Source organism: Papilio xuthus, unplaced genomic scaffold, assembly GCF_000836235.2.
Source record: "Papilio xuthus unplaced genomic scaffold, Pxut_1.1 DF828177.1, whole genome shotgun sequence".
Taxonomy (NCBI): Eukaryota; Metazoa; Arthropoda; class Insecta; order Lepidoptera; family Papilionidae; genus Papilio; species Papilio xuthus.
The window spans coordinates 5415882-5433214 of NW_013530472.1; the positions used below are offsets into that span (position 1 = coordinate 5415882).

The window sequence follows — 17333 nt, forward strand, 5'->3', positions numbered from 1 at the left end:
TTCCAACGAACACGATACCAGAGGAATGAAAATCTTCATTTAAAATGTATAGTTTTATTATATATTTACAAAAGCTCAACAAATTCGTTGCAACATCAACAACTAGAGACAAAAGAAGCGATAGTAAAAGTTAAAGATTTATATACATTTTTGATAGCTCCTTACATCTCAATACTTTAAACATACACTTGCTTAATGATACCGGTAGTACCCGAGCCCGCCGTATCCACCGAGACCACCGTATCCACCGAGACCGCTGTACCCACTTCCGTACCCATTGTATCCATATTTGTAGGGTACACCGCCGTAGTAACCGACGTTTCCACCGTAACCTGAAATTAATCACATTATTATTGGTATTAACATTATGGGAATAATAGAGAAATTACCTCGAATAAGAGTAAATATGGATTGAGATTTTAGCTTCACCACGCTTCCAAAGAACTACGCTATTATATACATACGTTGCTTAAGGTACAGCTAAGGCAATAATCCTATGGTCGGGATAAATTACGATTTGCTAACAATATCTCTTGTTAATTCGTTACAAAATTTAAAAATAGAATGTTCAAACTTACCGGAGTATCCATCAAGACCGCTGCCGTATACCGAGCCATCTGTAAACAATTTAATATTCTAACATCAGTTCAAATTAGCTGTTTTATGGTACAAAATAAAATGGTCAAATTATTATACAAAGTATTTTTCCAATTTTTTATTTCAATGTTTTTTTGTAATAATATTATTTACTTTTTTCTCATTCAAGTGAAACCAATTATTTAAACCAGATGGCGCTGCCTCCGCCGTGTCGGTCGAGCGCTCGCGAGCGCAATGTTCAATGTTAAGGTTAACGTAATAGTATTGATATAATGTTCAATGTGAAGGTTAATTCACTTTTGTGTTGATACCTAAGGAGCCAGTTTTTCTTAAATATTGATTTATTTATAGAGGATTTTCTAATTAAAATGTTACATGACATATTTTCTTATAAGATTCCTTATAATATTTGTGTTTTGTTCGAATCGTAGAAATTTTGCTGTATAGTTTTTAAACTTATTTTCTTAGTTTAACTTTAAATACCTTTCGGCTTACATAGTTCGATGTTTTTCAAATATGTTTAATACTAATGTTATAAATAAAAACACATCAACGACATGAAGACGATTATTCTCTGGATCGTTAACTTTTATGGAAATTAGACTCTCTCAAATAGATTCAACAAAAAATTAAATAGATTTAGTAAAGTAAAAACTACACAGAGGTAATTGAATTTTGTTCATAAAAAATTTATATTGATTACACGTGAATTTGCCGTTTTTTGTTTTTCAAAAGTTTATGTTAACCAGATTCTTATAAATTATTAACTATAGGTGATTTTGTTGAACCTCAAAACTGAAAAGATAAGCAAAAGTCGAGTTAAAGCAACAGAAGGGGGCGCCTTCGGGAATTTTGAAGTTGCTTCAACTAAAAAGTTTGCAATAACAACTAAGTTACGGTCAACTTTTAAGAAGTGTCCCTTAATTCAGGCGGAAATTTTTCAAGGATTTCATTACTCTTTGTTTATTTGAAGCGAGTACATTAATTAAAGAAGTTTAAAATCGTCTTAACTTTAGATTGTCTATAGCTAGCGGGTGTTGCAAATAATTCACACTTTATAGTAGGTGCGTCGTAATTTCAGTTATTTAAAAAAATATAAAAAATTACTCTCATTTACTATATACTTTTGTTTAAATAAAATCACGCTATTTATTACGTTAACAGCTAATAAAAATGTCTTTAGGTATAACTTTTGTATGTTTTATCAATTAGTGAAAATATATAAGCACAATGCAGCTACTCACGTTCTAACAGCTAACGTGGGAAACACAAAACCTTGACACAACGCATGTAATTATCATTTTATATGTCACCTTTGATTACTGCTTGATAGACATATACATAAAGATATAATAGAGAAACTGTGCATTACAAAAACCTAAATCATATTTTAGAATTCCAAACTAAAACTTAATTTAATAAAATAATCAACTTATGTCCCCGTTTATATATCGTTATCTCCCGATCGTAAGAATAAGTACTCGTTGATAAGTAATCATTGGTACTACGAACTCTAAAGTATTAAACAGAGAATTAGACTTGAAGCCTATACTCGTCGGCTTACTTTATTTTTTATGAAGTAAATTGAAAACAAAAACTTTAGAAACTCGTACACTATCTCTGAATACAAAATGACTATAAAATAACTAAGACGAAGTGTACGGTAACGTTGGCATATAAATTGAAAAAGAATAAAACATTATTTCCAATATGGATAGCGACCAACTCTGGGAGCATTCTTTAAATATATCCAAGAGAATCGACAATGAGTCAAAGGAAACTTTAGCGTGGATTTTATTCAGAACTAATACGAGATGGAATCAACGCTTTGAATAGGAACTAGTTGGTCTACACATCGCGATATAATCTTTTGGTCAATTTATACATAGAATTTGTATTCGAAAATAATTCGAATTCTGAATATATTCAACGCTTTTTTTCATTAAAAATATATAGCAACTGTTCTCTTACCGTAGCCATTGTATCCGTAATACCCGCCGTAGAGTGGAGCGCTGTAGTAGCCTAGAAGATTGCCGCCGTAGCCGTGGTCCCCGTAGCCGAGACCGCGATACCCGTATCCGAGACCATAGAGACCTCGTTTTTCGGTCTTCTTAACTTCCTCGCACATTACGGTCATAGCTAAAGCGACAATCAGCTAAAAAAAACAATCATAAATATTATTATAGGACCTTTTAGCTGAATTCAAATAACATATACCTCGGCCTGAAGGTCATGATAAAGAACTTATAAAAGAATATTGGGACCCCAATATCAAACTCCAAAACAAATTACAACAGTTACACTAACCCACCTAATGTGCCTAGTATATTACAGGTACATGTAACAAGACACACCAGACGCAAACATAACCTCACTTCTTACACTAAACAAAGTTGCGCTTCGTCAACTCCAGTTTGATAATGCTCTATTGTTTAACAACACTTGTGAAATTTCCTGATATTTTTCGGACTTTGGAAAACAACAATGCCTATCTCTTTATCCAATTATGTAGGTAATTTCCTTTGATTCATTGGCCACTATTGTTCCTTTTGATTAAATTCATTAAGAAATCTATTAATTAGTATTTAAGACAGCCTTTGTTTTATAATAACTAGACTGGAAAAATAGGCCTACAGGTTCTTTGAAAATTAATCTGTGTAGAAAACACCTAAATAAAAGATGTGGACACATACCAAGTGCCTTCACTAGGGTTTTTAGAATGCAATATCACAATGATGTATTCATATGAGAAGGGTGAGAAACTTTATATAACGGCATTAAACTCAAGGATGTCACGATCAAATCTGACACACGTTAATGTTTATGATTATACATGAATTTAAAAATCCTAATCCACTATCTTTTAATTAAATATAAGACCATATTAGGAGATCAAAATCTTTTGCACAGGCATAAAATCCAGCACCTTTTGTGAAAAATTTATATTACCAACAATTTTCACAAACTGTGCTCTCACCGTTTTTCCTTCAAATTAGGCGATGTCAAACATTAGGGGCTGATATAGTGGGCTCGAATTATGATAATCTGGCATACAAGCTTGGGTAAAGCGTCAGGGTTGGAACTGTTATGCTAATATAATACTTTCCCGGGGATGGTGCGTACGTGAGCCGCTGTATTCCCCCTGATGAAATTCACAGAATTACAATTACCTATATCATTGTACAAAATTTTTTGCTGCTACGTTCATATGTGGCCTTTGTGAATTTTTTAAAACCACGTTTTTTTAATAGTATTGTCAGCGATAAACCTACTTATGAATTAAACAACTTAAAATATTGTATATTAACTTCATAATTTGAATTGTAAGCAATATCTAAACCCAAAGTAATAGTTAAACTTTTGAAAAGTCAACTGATGGGTGAAATAACGACGACCAAGTCAAGGCATCAAGAGCTGGAAAAACAAAACTCAAAGTAGTCCGACCGGAAATGTTACGGAACTGAACCGAATTCGTGAACCAGACCCTTCCTGTAGGATATACTTTAAAATAAACAATGTTATTCTTACCAAGAATTTCATGGTGATTGGTTTGTGAGTTTCGTTGGTGGTGTGGTAGAGGTTGAGTGGACACTCGGCGAATGATGTCTTGGAGCCTCGCAGACTGCTTTTATACAAAACTGACGGCGACTCCAATTTACTAGGCTTTTTTATGTTCCAAGGATATTGTGAGCTATGCGCCACGGCATAACGCACACGATGTCTATTGCTTTACCTGATATCACGTTCAGTATCACTATCATAGCTTGCAAATCCGTCAAAAACCAATAAAAAATTCAAATTATTTGTAAATTGAGAATTAATCAGATCCGTAAAATTGGATTTAATTCATGGTTCAAATTATTTCATATCATATTTTATTAGCTAAAATATCTATAGCAGCATAAAGTTGATTGTCTAGTCTACTTATATTTATTATCTATGATGGTTTGAAATTCGAAATTACTAGAAGTGTAAACCTTAAATTATAGAACATTCTTTATAATGTCAACATTGACCTGTTTGGCGTCGATAAAAAAAAAATTGATTATTTTTACTTTTACCAGCAAATAGAGAATAGGAACTTCGGCATTTTAACACCTGAAATGATGACCATAATAAAGTCGTTTAACATGGCTCTGTTGTCTTCATTTGTCGATCAGCTTCTTCTTGACAGAAAGATATAAAATGCATCGTCAAAATAAAACAATATGTCACCACAAACATGTACAGAAAACAACAAAAATATAGATTATTTACAGTATATTTTCATTTATAAGTATCTACTAAAGTGACATTTGAGATACTGGTCTCAGAAACCCTCGATAAGTGTAGGTGTTCAGTCATATCGCGTGACGTAACAAACGTATCACATAGACACGTCCAAAGCGACAGGACAACTCGCTTTGTTCAATTTGAATTTATATGAAGTAAAAATGTAAATTTGATTTCAGCCAGTCAGTTAATATGACACGACCGAACATTGGACGTGCAAAAGCTATCATCATATAGGACAAAATTAAGTTCATACATGCTTATATAACAGTTTTAAATTTCCTATACAACATCTTAAATTGCCGTAACCGGGCACCACGAGAGTGTCAATGTGATGAAGTGCCCGAGTGTCCTGGTGCTCGGGTGTCCTGAGGCCCAGGTGTCAATATGCCCGGGGGGGCGAGTGATGTTAGTCATCAATTCATTTTACTCTGCACGTTTGTGTTACTGGCGGCAGTCGTTCGTACAAAAGTTAGTGGCGTTAGTGAAAAATAAATAACACAATACGTAACGTTTCCCACGATAGCCGTTTTATTGAGACTGTGTCCTTTGAAGTCAATGTAGTTATTTTTTACTAAGGTTCTTTTTAAGATTTCTGATGCGATACGTGACAAGAATCATACCTACAGCCGACCTTCCGGATCCCAACTTGTGGCTCGTGGATCATGTTTGTTAATTATACGTTGATTTTTTTTGACAGCATTGTAGTGTCTGGAATGGATGGAATGGAACCTAGAATGCTCAATATAAGGAAAGCAGATAGAATAAGACACCCAGAAATAAGAAATATAACGAAAGTAAATAACGTTTTGAGTTTCGCACTTAAGTAAAAGTGGAAATGGGCGGGCCATGTTGCAAGACTAGAAGATCAGAGATGGACTGTTAGAACAACTTTATGGAAGGGACCACAAGGAAGAAGAAGAATAGGAAGACCGATTACACGATGGGAAGATGAATAAAGAAAGTAGTCGACACTACCTGGGCACACGTGGCTCAAGATAGAGAGAATTGGGCATCTTTGGAGGAGGCCTTTACCCGAACAGGGTTTCCTATAGAGAAGTTAAAAAAAATTATTTCTACCATGTATTTTTCTGTATGGAAATAAATGGCTTTATCATCTTATATATAAAAATCTCGTGACACAATTTTCGTTCGCATGCTCCTACGAAACGGGTTGACCGATTCTCGTGAAATTTTGTGAGCATATTGAGTAGGTCTGAGAATCGGCCAACATCTATTTTTAATCCCGCGCGGACGGAGTCGCGGGCGACAGCTAGTTGTTATTACAATATTGTAGTGTCCAAATTCATACCATGAGCAATTTAAAAGTCTAGATAGTGGCTTCCAGTATTATTTCCTACGTAAGTCATAAATAAAAAGTTCAAATCAAGATCATAAATGTAACTTAATTGCTAACAAAGAATCTCTTACTATTGACTATTGAATAGTGCCTTACAGAAGTGAATTTTGTACAAGTTCCTGCAAAATGTTCATTCATTGAATGAAAATTATGTTCAGTAAAAGATTCAATAATATAAGATGTATAATAGTTAAGCTACGAGGTCATTGTAACAGAACAGAGAGGTGTATTTGTTCTCGTATACCTTGTATTTGGTATTAATATAACATTGCAGCATTACCTCACAGTTCAATGCATTGTTCTGACGCGACCTCGTCACTGCTGCGGTGGTCGCTGTACCATCTGCGAACGTGACCACTTTACGCTCTGCGGACCATAGATACGAATAATAGAGAATCGTCGATAGACCACAAACTGGATAAAAAACAAACAATTTATGGTCATTATCTGTACCTTGTGTTGTTCATAACAATATACTTCTGTTTATATCTCATCTTACCGTAAATTGATAGACAGTTTGAGATGATAAGTTGGCCAAAAAAGGTTTTTATTTAGTTATTTTTAGGCAAAATGATTTTCTTAACATGGCGTATAATTACAATCTACGAGATAATCAAAGCAAATATATCTTTATTTAAATAATATGTAGCTTGTATCATTATGTTGAAAAAAAAAATGAACAATATTATCAACAAATCGCTACAAGAAATCCATACACGCTTCTCACAACTTATATCGTATAATATATTAATTAAGACTTCCGTTTGCTAATTAATAGCTTTACAACGAGGTAAGAAATAATTTAAAATTAACTTTTTTTGTTACTGAAAACATAAAATTGTAATTATTATCACCCTTTAAAATTGCTTAACAATAATATTACTATATATTCATTTTGGTGTAAAAAAATGGTTTTAATTTTGACGGCAATCAGACACTAACGCCATCTATCGTGTGTATTATAAAATAATATACCACAAATGACGGGAAAATAAATTTTTGGGATGTTTTATTTTATTTATTCCAGAACGTTACTAAATATTTTATGCATAGAATAGACGATATTTACGTTTTATTTGTCATAAAAATATACTCGTCATACTGCAACAATATTATGATTTATGTTACTTATTTACAAAAGAATTATTTAATGTAATAACCCGCTCTTTCAGAGAGTTTGTTTCGCACGGGTCGGACAACCCTATCCTCACGATAACTTCATTTGCAAATATTTGGAAAAATAGGGTTGTGCCAAATAAGTTGAAATATGTAAGAAAGTCCATACCATTTGTGACAGCTAAAATAAAAAAAAATCCAGTATGATATTCAAGTGTCTAAAGTTGATGGCAATCGTAGGATTTTTTGCAATTATCTATTAAATCCTTTGCAAGCTTTTTACAGTTCCTTTAAAATCTGAGCTATAAACAAAAAAGTTATAGGCAACCCTACAGTTATAATAAGGTAAGTGCAAATTGTAACAGACGCGTGTGTAACGGACGAGTTTGTTTGATGCTTTGTTATTTAATAATGAGTAAACGTGTCTCGTGTAAATCTCATATTTCCGATTCTTATGTGTTTTTATTATCTGTGTAAAATTATGAAGACACAGTTATTCTCGCTATAGATGTAGACTTAAAAGATTATTATATTTCTCCTAACTTCTTGCCCTGCAGATGTTACACATTACGTATTTGATCTATCAGAAAAAAACTAAATATGAGTTCCTTGGTGTACAAGTATTACACACTTTAAACCAACTTCGAGTTGTCTTTACAAAATGTTTTGTAATATTGTTGCTCTAAAACTGTCCTTAATAATATTTTGCGTTTGTTCGCTATTCAAATTGACGCACTTAACGCGCACGCAACTATATTTACTGCTGCCACGCAAACTTTGGACTTGCCGCATTATGTGTTTATTAAATGCGTGGATAATATTATGAACTTTACGCTTAGGATTATTTCATCACGTTTACATTTGGAGTTTTAGAAGTATTATGTTGATGCACATTTAAATTTTACGCTTGTATAGCAATAGGCCTTGTTAATATTTACAAGAGTTGTACACGTTTTATGTAAACAACAAATAGCAACAATGTTTGCTCGTACTTTAATCTTGACTGCAAAAGATTTTTAACAAATCAACTTTGTTAATGGTTGAAAATAACGCCATCTATTGGATGCATATTTAAACAATTTTTTTTAAAATATTGTAAAAACGAAGTCGATTGTCATTTGTTTCTAGACACAAAGTCCACAGCATAGCGGTCGAGTGACGTCACAATTTTCTCACAGCACGAATATGTCTCACACGGGTGTTTGCGTGTCCGTCTGTACGTGCTCCGCGACTAGCACTTCCTCAGGGTTACAATTACAACTCACATAATGACCATATTCAAACAAGGACAAATCTGTATAATTTCTCAGATTGTAATAGTATCAACATTATATGAACTTAACTTTTAGATACTAATTTTAAATCCTTAAATTTAAATGTTGTTTAAAATAAATAAATATAAATAGTTGTTCATCGACTGGGCGTCATTTCCAAGATTTAAGAAAACTCAAAACAACAATTATTAACATTACAATGGATATAAGTATGAAAGAATCTATCTTTATTACTACAACTCAGCCTCAATCGGCTACAATCACTGACTCATATTGTTTAAAGTATGCAGATGGCTATATAATAACATTCAAGCTTTATGACGGCTCGTGATTAGCTACGAACGCATGATAACGCACGTGGGTGCCAATGCCCTCCACTGCGGGTGTAGGGAAGAGCGCGCGGGTGTAACCCGCACCTGAAAAGAGTGAGTCCCGCTGATGCATAAATAAAATTGTATTATTCGCAACACCTTGTTCGAATTGTGAGAAGTAAAAGGTTTGTATAGCAGTATACTGACATTGTTTGTCCATTAGGCCGCCTGGGCCTGATGGAGGACCTAATGACTGCACTTGATTGATCACCGAACATCACGTCCTTTTAATTTGATTACCTTACGTCTTTACTTACGTATATTTTGTTTATTACTTGACGTTATATGTACATGAGTAACGTACATGATTACTGATAATTGGTAACACAAAAGGCAAGAAAACTTTTAATTAATTTATTAAATTACAAAACACTAACCAATTACTCCACAAACAATCAATATCAATAAAACAAATATAATATTTTCTCTATTTTATTTATTTTAAGAATAAATGCTTCTATTTTTATTTCATTCCTTAACCCTTAAATGGACGATTTTTTTTTTACGTTTTAAAAAAATATATTTGTGTAATCATTTATTTTTAATGCATAAAAATATTGGATAGTGCCAACATTAAAAAAAGTACAAAATTCGTTCAGAAATAAGAACTAGTTGTCAAAATTAACAAAAAAATAAAATAAAGATAATTTTATCTGTGATGTTTAGTATGTTGTTTAAAAACAACATTGTCCATTTAAGGGTTAAATTAACATTAAAAGTAACGTTATTTATTTTAACTTTACGTAATTGTTCACTCAATTATCAAAGATGTGTTGTATATAGTGTTTTGACATTAAGATAATAAAGTGGCCCAAAAACAGCGTCAGTAAATTCGACAACCGCCTCTGCGATAGTTGAGACGGGAGCGAGCGGATTGTAATCAAAGAGATCATATCCCAAATCATCACTCGCTGTTCAGTCGAGTCAGTTAAGACCCTCCTGATGGCAACGAAACATTTCTCAGTTGGCAGTCACACCATTCTCAGTGTGATAAACGATAACGCGATATAAAGTACTGCTTACGCCATCTATCAATGTGTTACTTAATTATTTTTATTAAAAATTTTATTTTACCTAAAAAGTTATTTATGTTTATTTCTCATTAAAAGATTTTTAATTAAAAAATTATTATACTATGGACATACAAAGTAACCTAATAAAAATTTGACTGCTATTGGGAAAGAAAATGACACACTAACGCCATCTAGTTGCAAATTTCATTGAATTATTTTACGGATAAAATTGTGATACGAAAATTAAACTTACTGCTCATCATAATATATACAATTAATATATTACACCAATCTATAAATATTTTGGTGGTTATTTTAGTTTCTCTTCTTCTTATTTTTACAACATTTCTTGTATATTAATTATTGCTTCGTATTGGCTCGCGTTTTTATGTACGGTTAAAAAAAACAAACCAATAACAGGAAACACTTTTAGATCTCTCTATGATTGAATCTCGTTTTAAAGGATTTGTGTAAATCAAAGTAAGACAGGCAGATAATATAGGAAATCAGTTGTTTTTGTGACGACGCGCCTACTTTGGAGTGATTTATTCTGTTTCTACTTTGTTTTATATTATTACAAATTTAATCACAATGATAAGGAGAAGGATATTTGTCATATTGATGATGATTATTTTTATAGCTAACCGCAAAAATGGTAAAAGGTTTTGGAACGATCATACGGTCAATTCTGATCAATTTATAATGCGAAGTATGATGCCCAGATATAGCTACTTGCGAATAATTTGCTATAAATTTTTTACAGGCGCTGGTTTTAACAAATATTTCAAATATATTGTTACACATTTAGAAAAAACGGCAAGGTTTAAAATAATTAGTTACTCATTAATAATATTTAAAATCTTCAAATTTTGTGGCCGCCGCTAAACATATCTGCTCAGTGGTGTACGGACCATCTGAAAAAATATTTAATTGCAATTTAAAAATTACGACTACATCATTGTATTAGAATTAAGTAATCACAACGAAATTCCTTTCAAGTTTATGGTTCTAAGAAATATCTGAAGATAGTAAAAATAATTTAACCTTACCGATTTGGAACCACTGGTTGGTCGGTATGCCGGAGTCTAGTCTTGCCGCAGAGATTGCCTCACGCATGGCCAGCGGTATTGCTACTGCCAAAGAAGTCCCCGGTTCCCCAGTAGCTAGAACGTAGAAAACATCACTTTGTTATATGAGTTATATCTACATTAAACCTATGTGTTTCATACCTTTAGCCCCAAGATAAGTGTTGGTGCTATAAGACTTCTCTCTGAAATAAATACGGAAATCTTGCGCAATGTCCTTAGCTTGTGGTACCCAGTAGTTCCACGTACGATCAGAAAGCACCTCTCCTGTGCTCGGTTCATATTCCATTTTTTCACAAGTCCAATATCCTAGACCCATGATAAAAGCTCCTTCGATCTGACGAATAAATACGTTTAATATTAAATAGTTGATCTAATTACAACATATAGAAGCAGCAATAGTTAACACTTACCTGACCAATGTCTATTTCAGGACTAACGCTTTGTCCTACGTCTTCTAATAGATCTACACGTATTATTTCAGATTGTCCAGTTAATATGTCGATTTCAACTTCGGTTACAATAACACCATAAATTTGTGACGAATTCTCGTCTCCTAAATTAAGAATTCCTCGACCTTGTAAGTCAATGTTAGATTTATATGCTTTCTTTACAAGTTCCTCCCAAGTGGGGTTTCCACCCATCTGTTTTCTGACCGGTTCTAATCTTTGTAGTAAATCTTCACAAGCTCTTTGGACACACAGGGCGACGTTAAGTGATGCCACACTTCCTGAAGTTGGAGCTGCATTAGGAGAAATAAATGTATTTTGCCCTTTCACTAAAATTTTACTCATGGGTATTTGGAGGAAGTAGGCACATATCTGAGCGAGCTTGGTGTTGATGCCCTGCCCAATCTCGATACCTCCATGTGTGATGGCAACAGTTCCATCATCGGAGAACACTGATACATTCGCCGATGTAAACGTAGTGTTCAGAGACGACCACCTCATGAAAGCTACTCTCAAGCCACGTTTCAACCATCTGTTTTCTACATTGAATTTCTGCACGGCCTCACGCCTCTCGTCATATTGTGATTTTATTTTTAAATTATCCCACATTTCCTGAACTGCACTACTAGCCAGGTCTAGGTTAGCTAGACGAACCTGGACCGGATCTAGGCTCATTTCGTAGGAAATTCTTTCCATTAACAGCTCGGCGTTTGCAATTGCTTCCAACGATCCTGCAACAAACATAGATGAAGTGTTATCTGGACTTGCCATGAATTACAAACAAATAACCGTAAGCTTCCACACCTGGTGACCGGATCCATGTGTTTGATGCGGTGTCAGTAACAACGTTGTACAAATTGTAGTTCCAAGTTGCTTTGTTGTAGCAGTTGTTGACGACCGGCACGGCGAGCATTATTAACGGCTCATTAAATATGTATCCGTTGTCAGAGTACAAGTTGCATTTCAAGTATTGTATTACACCAGTGGCGTTTACTCCCACCTTAAAAAAACAATTCATACAGGTACAGAAGACTGGCTTGATTAGACCTCCACCCCTTCTCTGCCTTTTTAAAGAAGAAAAAGGGAATTTGACGGGGAAAACGCGTATTGAAAGAAATATCCTATTTCCCTCCTCTGTTATTAAAGGTAGGTAACGAATCTGATTTAAAAGGGCAGCTATCGCTTCCGTATTTTAGTTATAACAAATGACTGCTAACTCATGTGTCACCTTTTGATCTAAACGCGTAAACACAACTCAAAGATTTCTTTTCTATAAAGCAGATACTGACCTCGTAATTTGTAGTACATGGACACCTTTTGCCGACGGCTCTGAGATTCGTTGTGAGCTTTTGTACAAAGCGACAGGGCCGACCGAGGCGCATGGTGGCGAGACTGGCGGCCACGATGCCTTGATTGTTGCGTGACAACTTGTATCCATAAGCGCCGCCCACTTGTCGAACGTACACATCTATCCTGTAAGTGGATTAATAATGAAAGTGATTGCAACTTTAATTTTATCTTATATATTTATAGATACCCCGCGGATTATATCATATATATTAGAAAGAATATTTAACTTACTTATTTAGTGAAATATTTAAAGCTCGAGAAATAACAACCTGTACGCCCATTGATAGTTGTGTTGCCGCGTGAACTTCTAATCCATCTTCTGATGGAATAGAAAGGCTGCACAAAGTTTCCATACAAAATGGATATTGTTGATAAATGGTCATGGATCCGTTTATAACTTTCGATACATCTGAGCCGTTATTTGTTGCTGTTATTGAAGTGTAAAGGCTCAGTCTATTCGGATCTTTTATAGCTTCTGTAACATCTATAACTGGTTTTTTAACGTTGCTGTAAGAGACGGTGACGAGCTTGGCCGCTCTGTCCGCGATCTGTTGCGTTTCTGCCACAATCACACCAACAGCTTGGTTGTAATATTGTATTTCACCACTACATAATATCTCTTCATCTTTTAAGAAAAACAGATCATCAACTGGACTGAAAGAGTTAAGTCCGGGTATATCTTTGGCGGAATAAAACGCTACAACTCCTGGTTCTTTCTAAAAAAGTTTCGAGTAACTTATTAATTATGCTTCTAAAAAAAACGCGTAGATTCTCTTTTTATAAACTGCATTTTAATATATTACTTTCCTACCTATTTGAATAATGATATGTTAACTAATATAATGTAAGATCTTACCAGAGCCATACTAGGATCAATCAAGTCAATATGTCCCAAAGGTACTGTGCTCAGCACGAATGATATGAACACTTCATTTTTAATAGGTGGCAAGTCATCACTATAAATTGTTTCACCAGAACACTGCCTCTGAATAAAGTAAAAGAAATTAGTCAAAAAGTTTGTTCCTTCTTCATTAAAGTTAGATTGAAGCTAAAGTAGATTAAAATAAGTAACAGGACTGCACGGTCAATTGACACTCTTGTATAAATATGTAGTGACTTACCAGTGCCTCGATCTTTGGAATGGGTTTAGTAAGCGGCCACAAAGTGGGGTCGGTCTGAATCTCCTGGGTACCCTGGCTCACAGGGCGTGTGTCGTGAATGGCCACTGCTCCAGAACGGTATCTTGCACCGACTACATTTGATGGACAGAGGTGTAGAAGACCCTAAGACATAAAAACAGACATGTAAATCTTCAAAAAACAACAATATAAATCGAATAGTTTTAGTAAGAACAGAGAATTTTACCTTATAAAACAGTCCAATGGCAAGTCGTCTTCTATACTCTACGGAAAGCTTGGGCAGCTCCCGTGTTATGACCAGTTCATCATTCAGTACTTTGATGGCTGCCTGTAGGGTCTCGTTTGAGAATAGATACTTTCCCTTCAAGTAACTTTCAGTTTTACTGGCTCTGGTAAACGTCGGCGATAGACCACCAAATACTAACCTGCTCTCTAGTACGTTACTGTTTTTATCAAGTTTGTAAAGAAATCCTGCGTTGGTTATAGCATGGACACTTTGTGATCGGGGCATTATCTGTTGTAAATGATATTCACAGGTAAATATTTTTCGTTTATTTACAAGAAGGAAACTTGAATATATCATGACTATCTCACCTTATAAGTGACTAAATTGTAGTCTTCAGACAAAGGCGGACAAAGTATGTTCAGGATTACTTTTCCTGTCATATCAGTATTTAAAAATTCTTGCATTGTTACAACCTTTTTCTCTGTAGAACTTACTGAAATTGCATAGATGCCATTTATATGAGAAGAACATACATATAAATTCGAATTTGAACGAGTTAAAGATTTATTAGGTTTAAACTGTTAAAGTCTGGAACTACAGATCAAAAATGGGTTTTAATATGAAACATATTTTATATGGACTTGCCAAGAAAATGTACGTACAAATAGTCAATTGTGCACCAATTGTTTCGAACAAAAGATATAAGTCAGAAGCAAAGTCACGATGTTTGTGTTTCGTCATCAAGTTACCAGCTATTGTACCGATCTGAAAACAAGTATCATGATTTTAGAATCTTTTAATTTTAAACATAAAACGTAAGCGTCTCCCTACAAGTATTTATCCTCTCCCATATAGCCACTTGAATTGGTACGACCAATAAATATATTAAGCAAATTATACAATAATATAGAGTATACTTACATTCCTCACAGGAATATGAGCTACCATTTGAATGTGATCGTGTAGTTTCCCTAAATAACTAAAATTTGGTTTCTCAGCCGACAAAGACTTGAAAATATCCAAAGCCTGCGAAAGTGTAGTCCCAGATCCCAAAACTAAGTTCTGATCGATTACAAATCCTTTTAATTCTGATATTCCACTGATATCGATTAACATCTGTGGATATTCCGCTATTGGATACGCCCCTGGAATTGTAAAGAGCACAAATTTAATTTAATACCACTTTTATACCAATTAGATAGTTAATTACAGATTCAAAAAGGCCAATCAGAAGATTTAACGCCTGATTATCAAGCTACTTTCCGTGGCTACTTTTTGATACTTAAGAATGTATGATGACTATGTAATGACTTTTATTTAACAAAGGACTAACATATATTCTTACCTTTTGCTGTGTTTCCTGCAACTAACATATATGAGTCTTGTCCTTTAGATAATATAATTTTAAAAACCTCATTTAAGTCATATACCCTGTACCAATCCCTTCCGTCTTGAAGTTTTATGTGCACTGTTTTATCAAGTTCCTCTTTTAATACCATACACCAGTCGTAGTCATCGCAATTGGTTTTTTTACATCCATCGCCCTTGCGCTTACATATATGCAAGTCTTCTATATCCATGATTCCTTTTGATACAGGAGCATCTACTGCGAATGTTTTAAACGCCTCAAGGATTGTCCTGTATCCAGTGCACCTGCAGATGTTGCTTCCAAACGATTGTTCTATTTCAAGCATAGTTAAGTTTTTTCGGCTTTGAAGTAAACTGTAAAATTAAATTTATCGTTAGATCGAACTGTATAACAAGGTTCGTTAGTGAACATTGAATTAAATAGTTAGTAGGTTTAATTAAATGTACCTATGCATGGCCATGACCCAGCCGGGGGTGCAGTAGCCGCACTGCGTGCCGTTGTGCTGCGCCAGCGTAGTCTGCACCTGACTGTAGCCCGCCAGCCGCCCGCCTGCTCCTTCCACCGTCGTGATGTCCCAGCCCTGGCACGACGTCACCAGCACCATGCACTGACAACGTAATCACACCATAAGCTTAATACGAGCACTATGTGTTGTGTGGTGTGGCGAGGCGTTACCGAGTTGACAGCGGTGGGCGGAGTGTCCGGGCCCCGCACCGCGGTCACGATGCAGGCACCGCAGCCTGCTTCCAGGCACATGTACTTGGTGCCGACCAGCCGCAGCTGGCGACGCAGGTACTGCAGCAACGTCACATCTGTGTTCACTTCGCTACCAACTGAGAAAATAATTAGGTGCAACAAATTAATATACACTTTTCTACAATAGGTATACTTTGGACTGAAGGAAATTAGGAGAACGGATAGGATAATTTATCTGTAGCTAGAACAGGAAAAGTATGAGCCATCTCAATACTAGCAGAATTATAATTATTAATTTATATTGTTTTATATAATTTATTTTATCTTTGTTTTTCTATTATATTATACCACTTACCTGAATATTCAACTCCATTAACCTTAAAGGTAACGCGATCCATAATTACATCAGACAACTGAACATACAAAAGAAACTGAGGAAAAAGTTTGCTAAAATATACTTAAACTTTGCTTACATTTTTATATCTTACTAATATTATAATTGCGAATGTTTGGATGGCTGTTTGTTACTAGGCATCAAGAGAACGACTCATCGGATCCCGATGAAACTTAGTATAATATAAATAGAATAAAGCCTGAAAGAACATATACGTTCTGTATTTTTACTCGATAACTCAGCAATAGTTCGACATATGTTAAAAAAATTACAAATAGTACAGCTGTTCAACATTTTTTTTTTACTTTCGCGCGTATGAAGTCGCGGGCAAAAGTTACACATGAGATAAAATTCTTGGTCTTTACTAAACTAATATGTAAAATAATTTTATTGTTACAATGATAAAAATGCATCATTGAATTATATCACACCTATATCAAGCGAAAAAATGCTGATTTTGGTTCCGCAAAAATATATTTTAAATATACAAAAAATAAGCAAATGCGTCAATAGCCTTATGGTTAAGGTTCGAATACGTAATATAAAGTAAGGATACGGATTCCCGATCACGAGGTCGGGGGTTCGAATCCCGCCATTCGACTATTGTCGTAAACCATATCCT

The 17333-nt window shown here is 34.6% G+C and overlaps 2 protein-coding genes across 2 annotated transcripts; both read right to left on the minus strand.

The window, feature by feature from the left end:
* Positions 1–38: 38 nt before the first annotated feature.
* On the minus strand, positions 39–4159 carry CPG6 (cuticular protein glycine-rich 6). The gene is given in 4 exon segments (NM_001312377.1): positions 39–332; positions 579–617; positions 2569–2752; positions 4126–4159. Coding segments are annotated over 4 exon segments (375 nt in total). The 5' UTR covers positions 4138–4159; the 3' UTR covers positions 39–192.
* Positions 4160–10368: 6209 nt separating this feature from the next.
* LOC106113821 (xanthine dehydrogenase/oxidase-like) lies at positions 10369–16753 on the minus strand. Its single transcript, XM_013306816.1, has 17 exons — positions 16673–16753; positions 16297–16454; positions 16068–16228; positions 15598–15974; positions 15174–15397; positions 14915–15017; positions 14621–14745; positions 14253–14540; positions 14009–14170; positions 13744–13872; positions 13119–13603; positions 12827–13010; positions 12342–12537; positions 11502–12268; positions 11233–11425; positions 11053–11166; positions 10369–10917 (listed from the first exon to the last, which is right to left on the minus strand). Exons 1-17 carry the CDS (start codon positions 16713–16715, stop codon positions 10847–10849), a joined length of 3780 nt encoding a protein of 1259 aa, XP_013162270.1. The 5' UTR covers positions 16716–16753; the 3' UTR covers positions 10369–10846.
* Between the last annotated feature and the right edge of the window lie 580 nt (positions 16754–17333).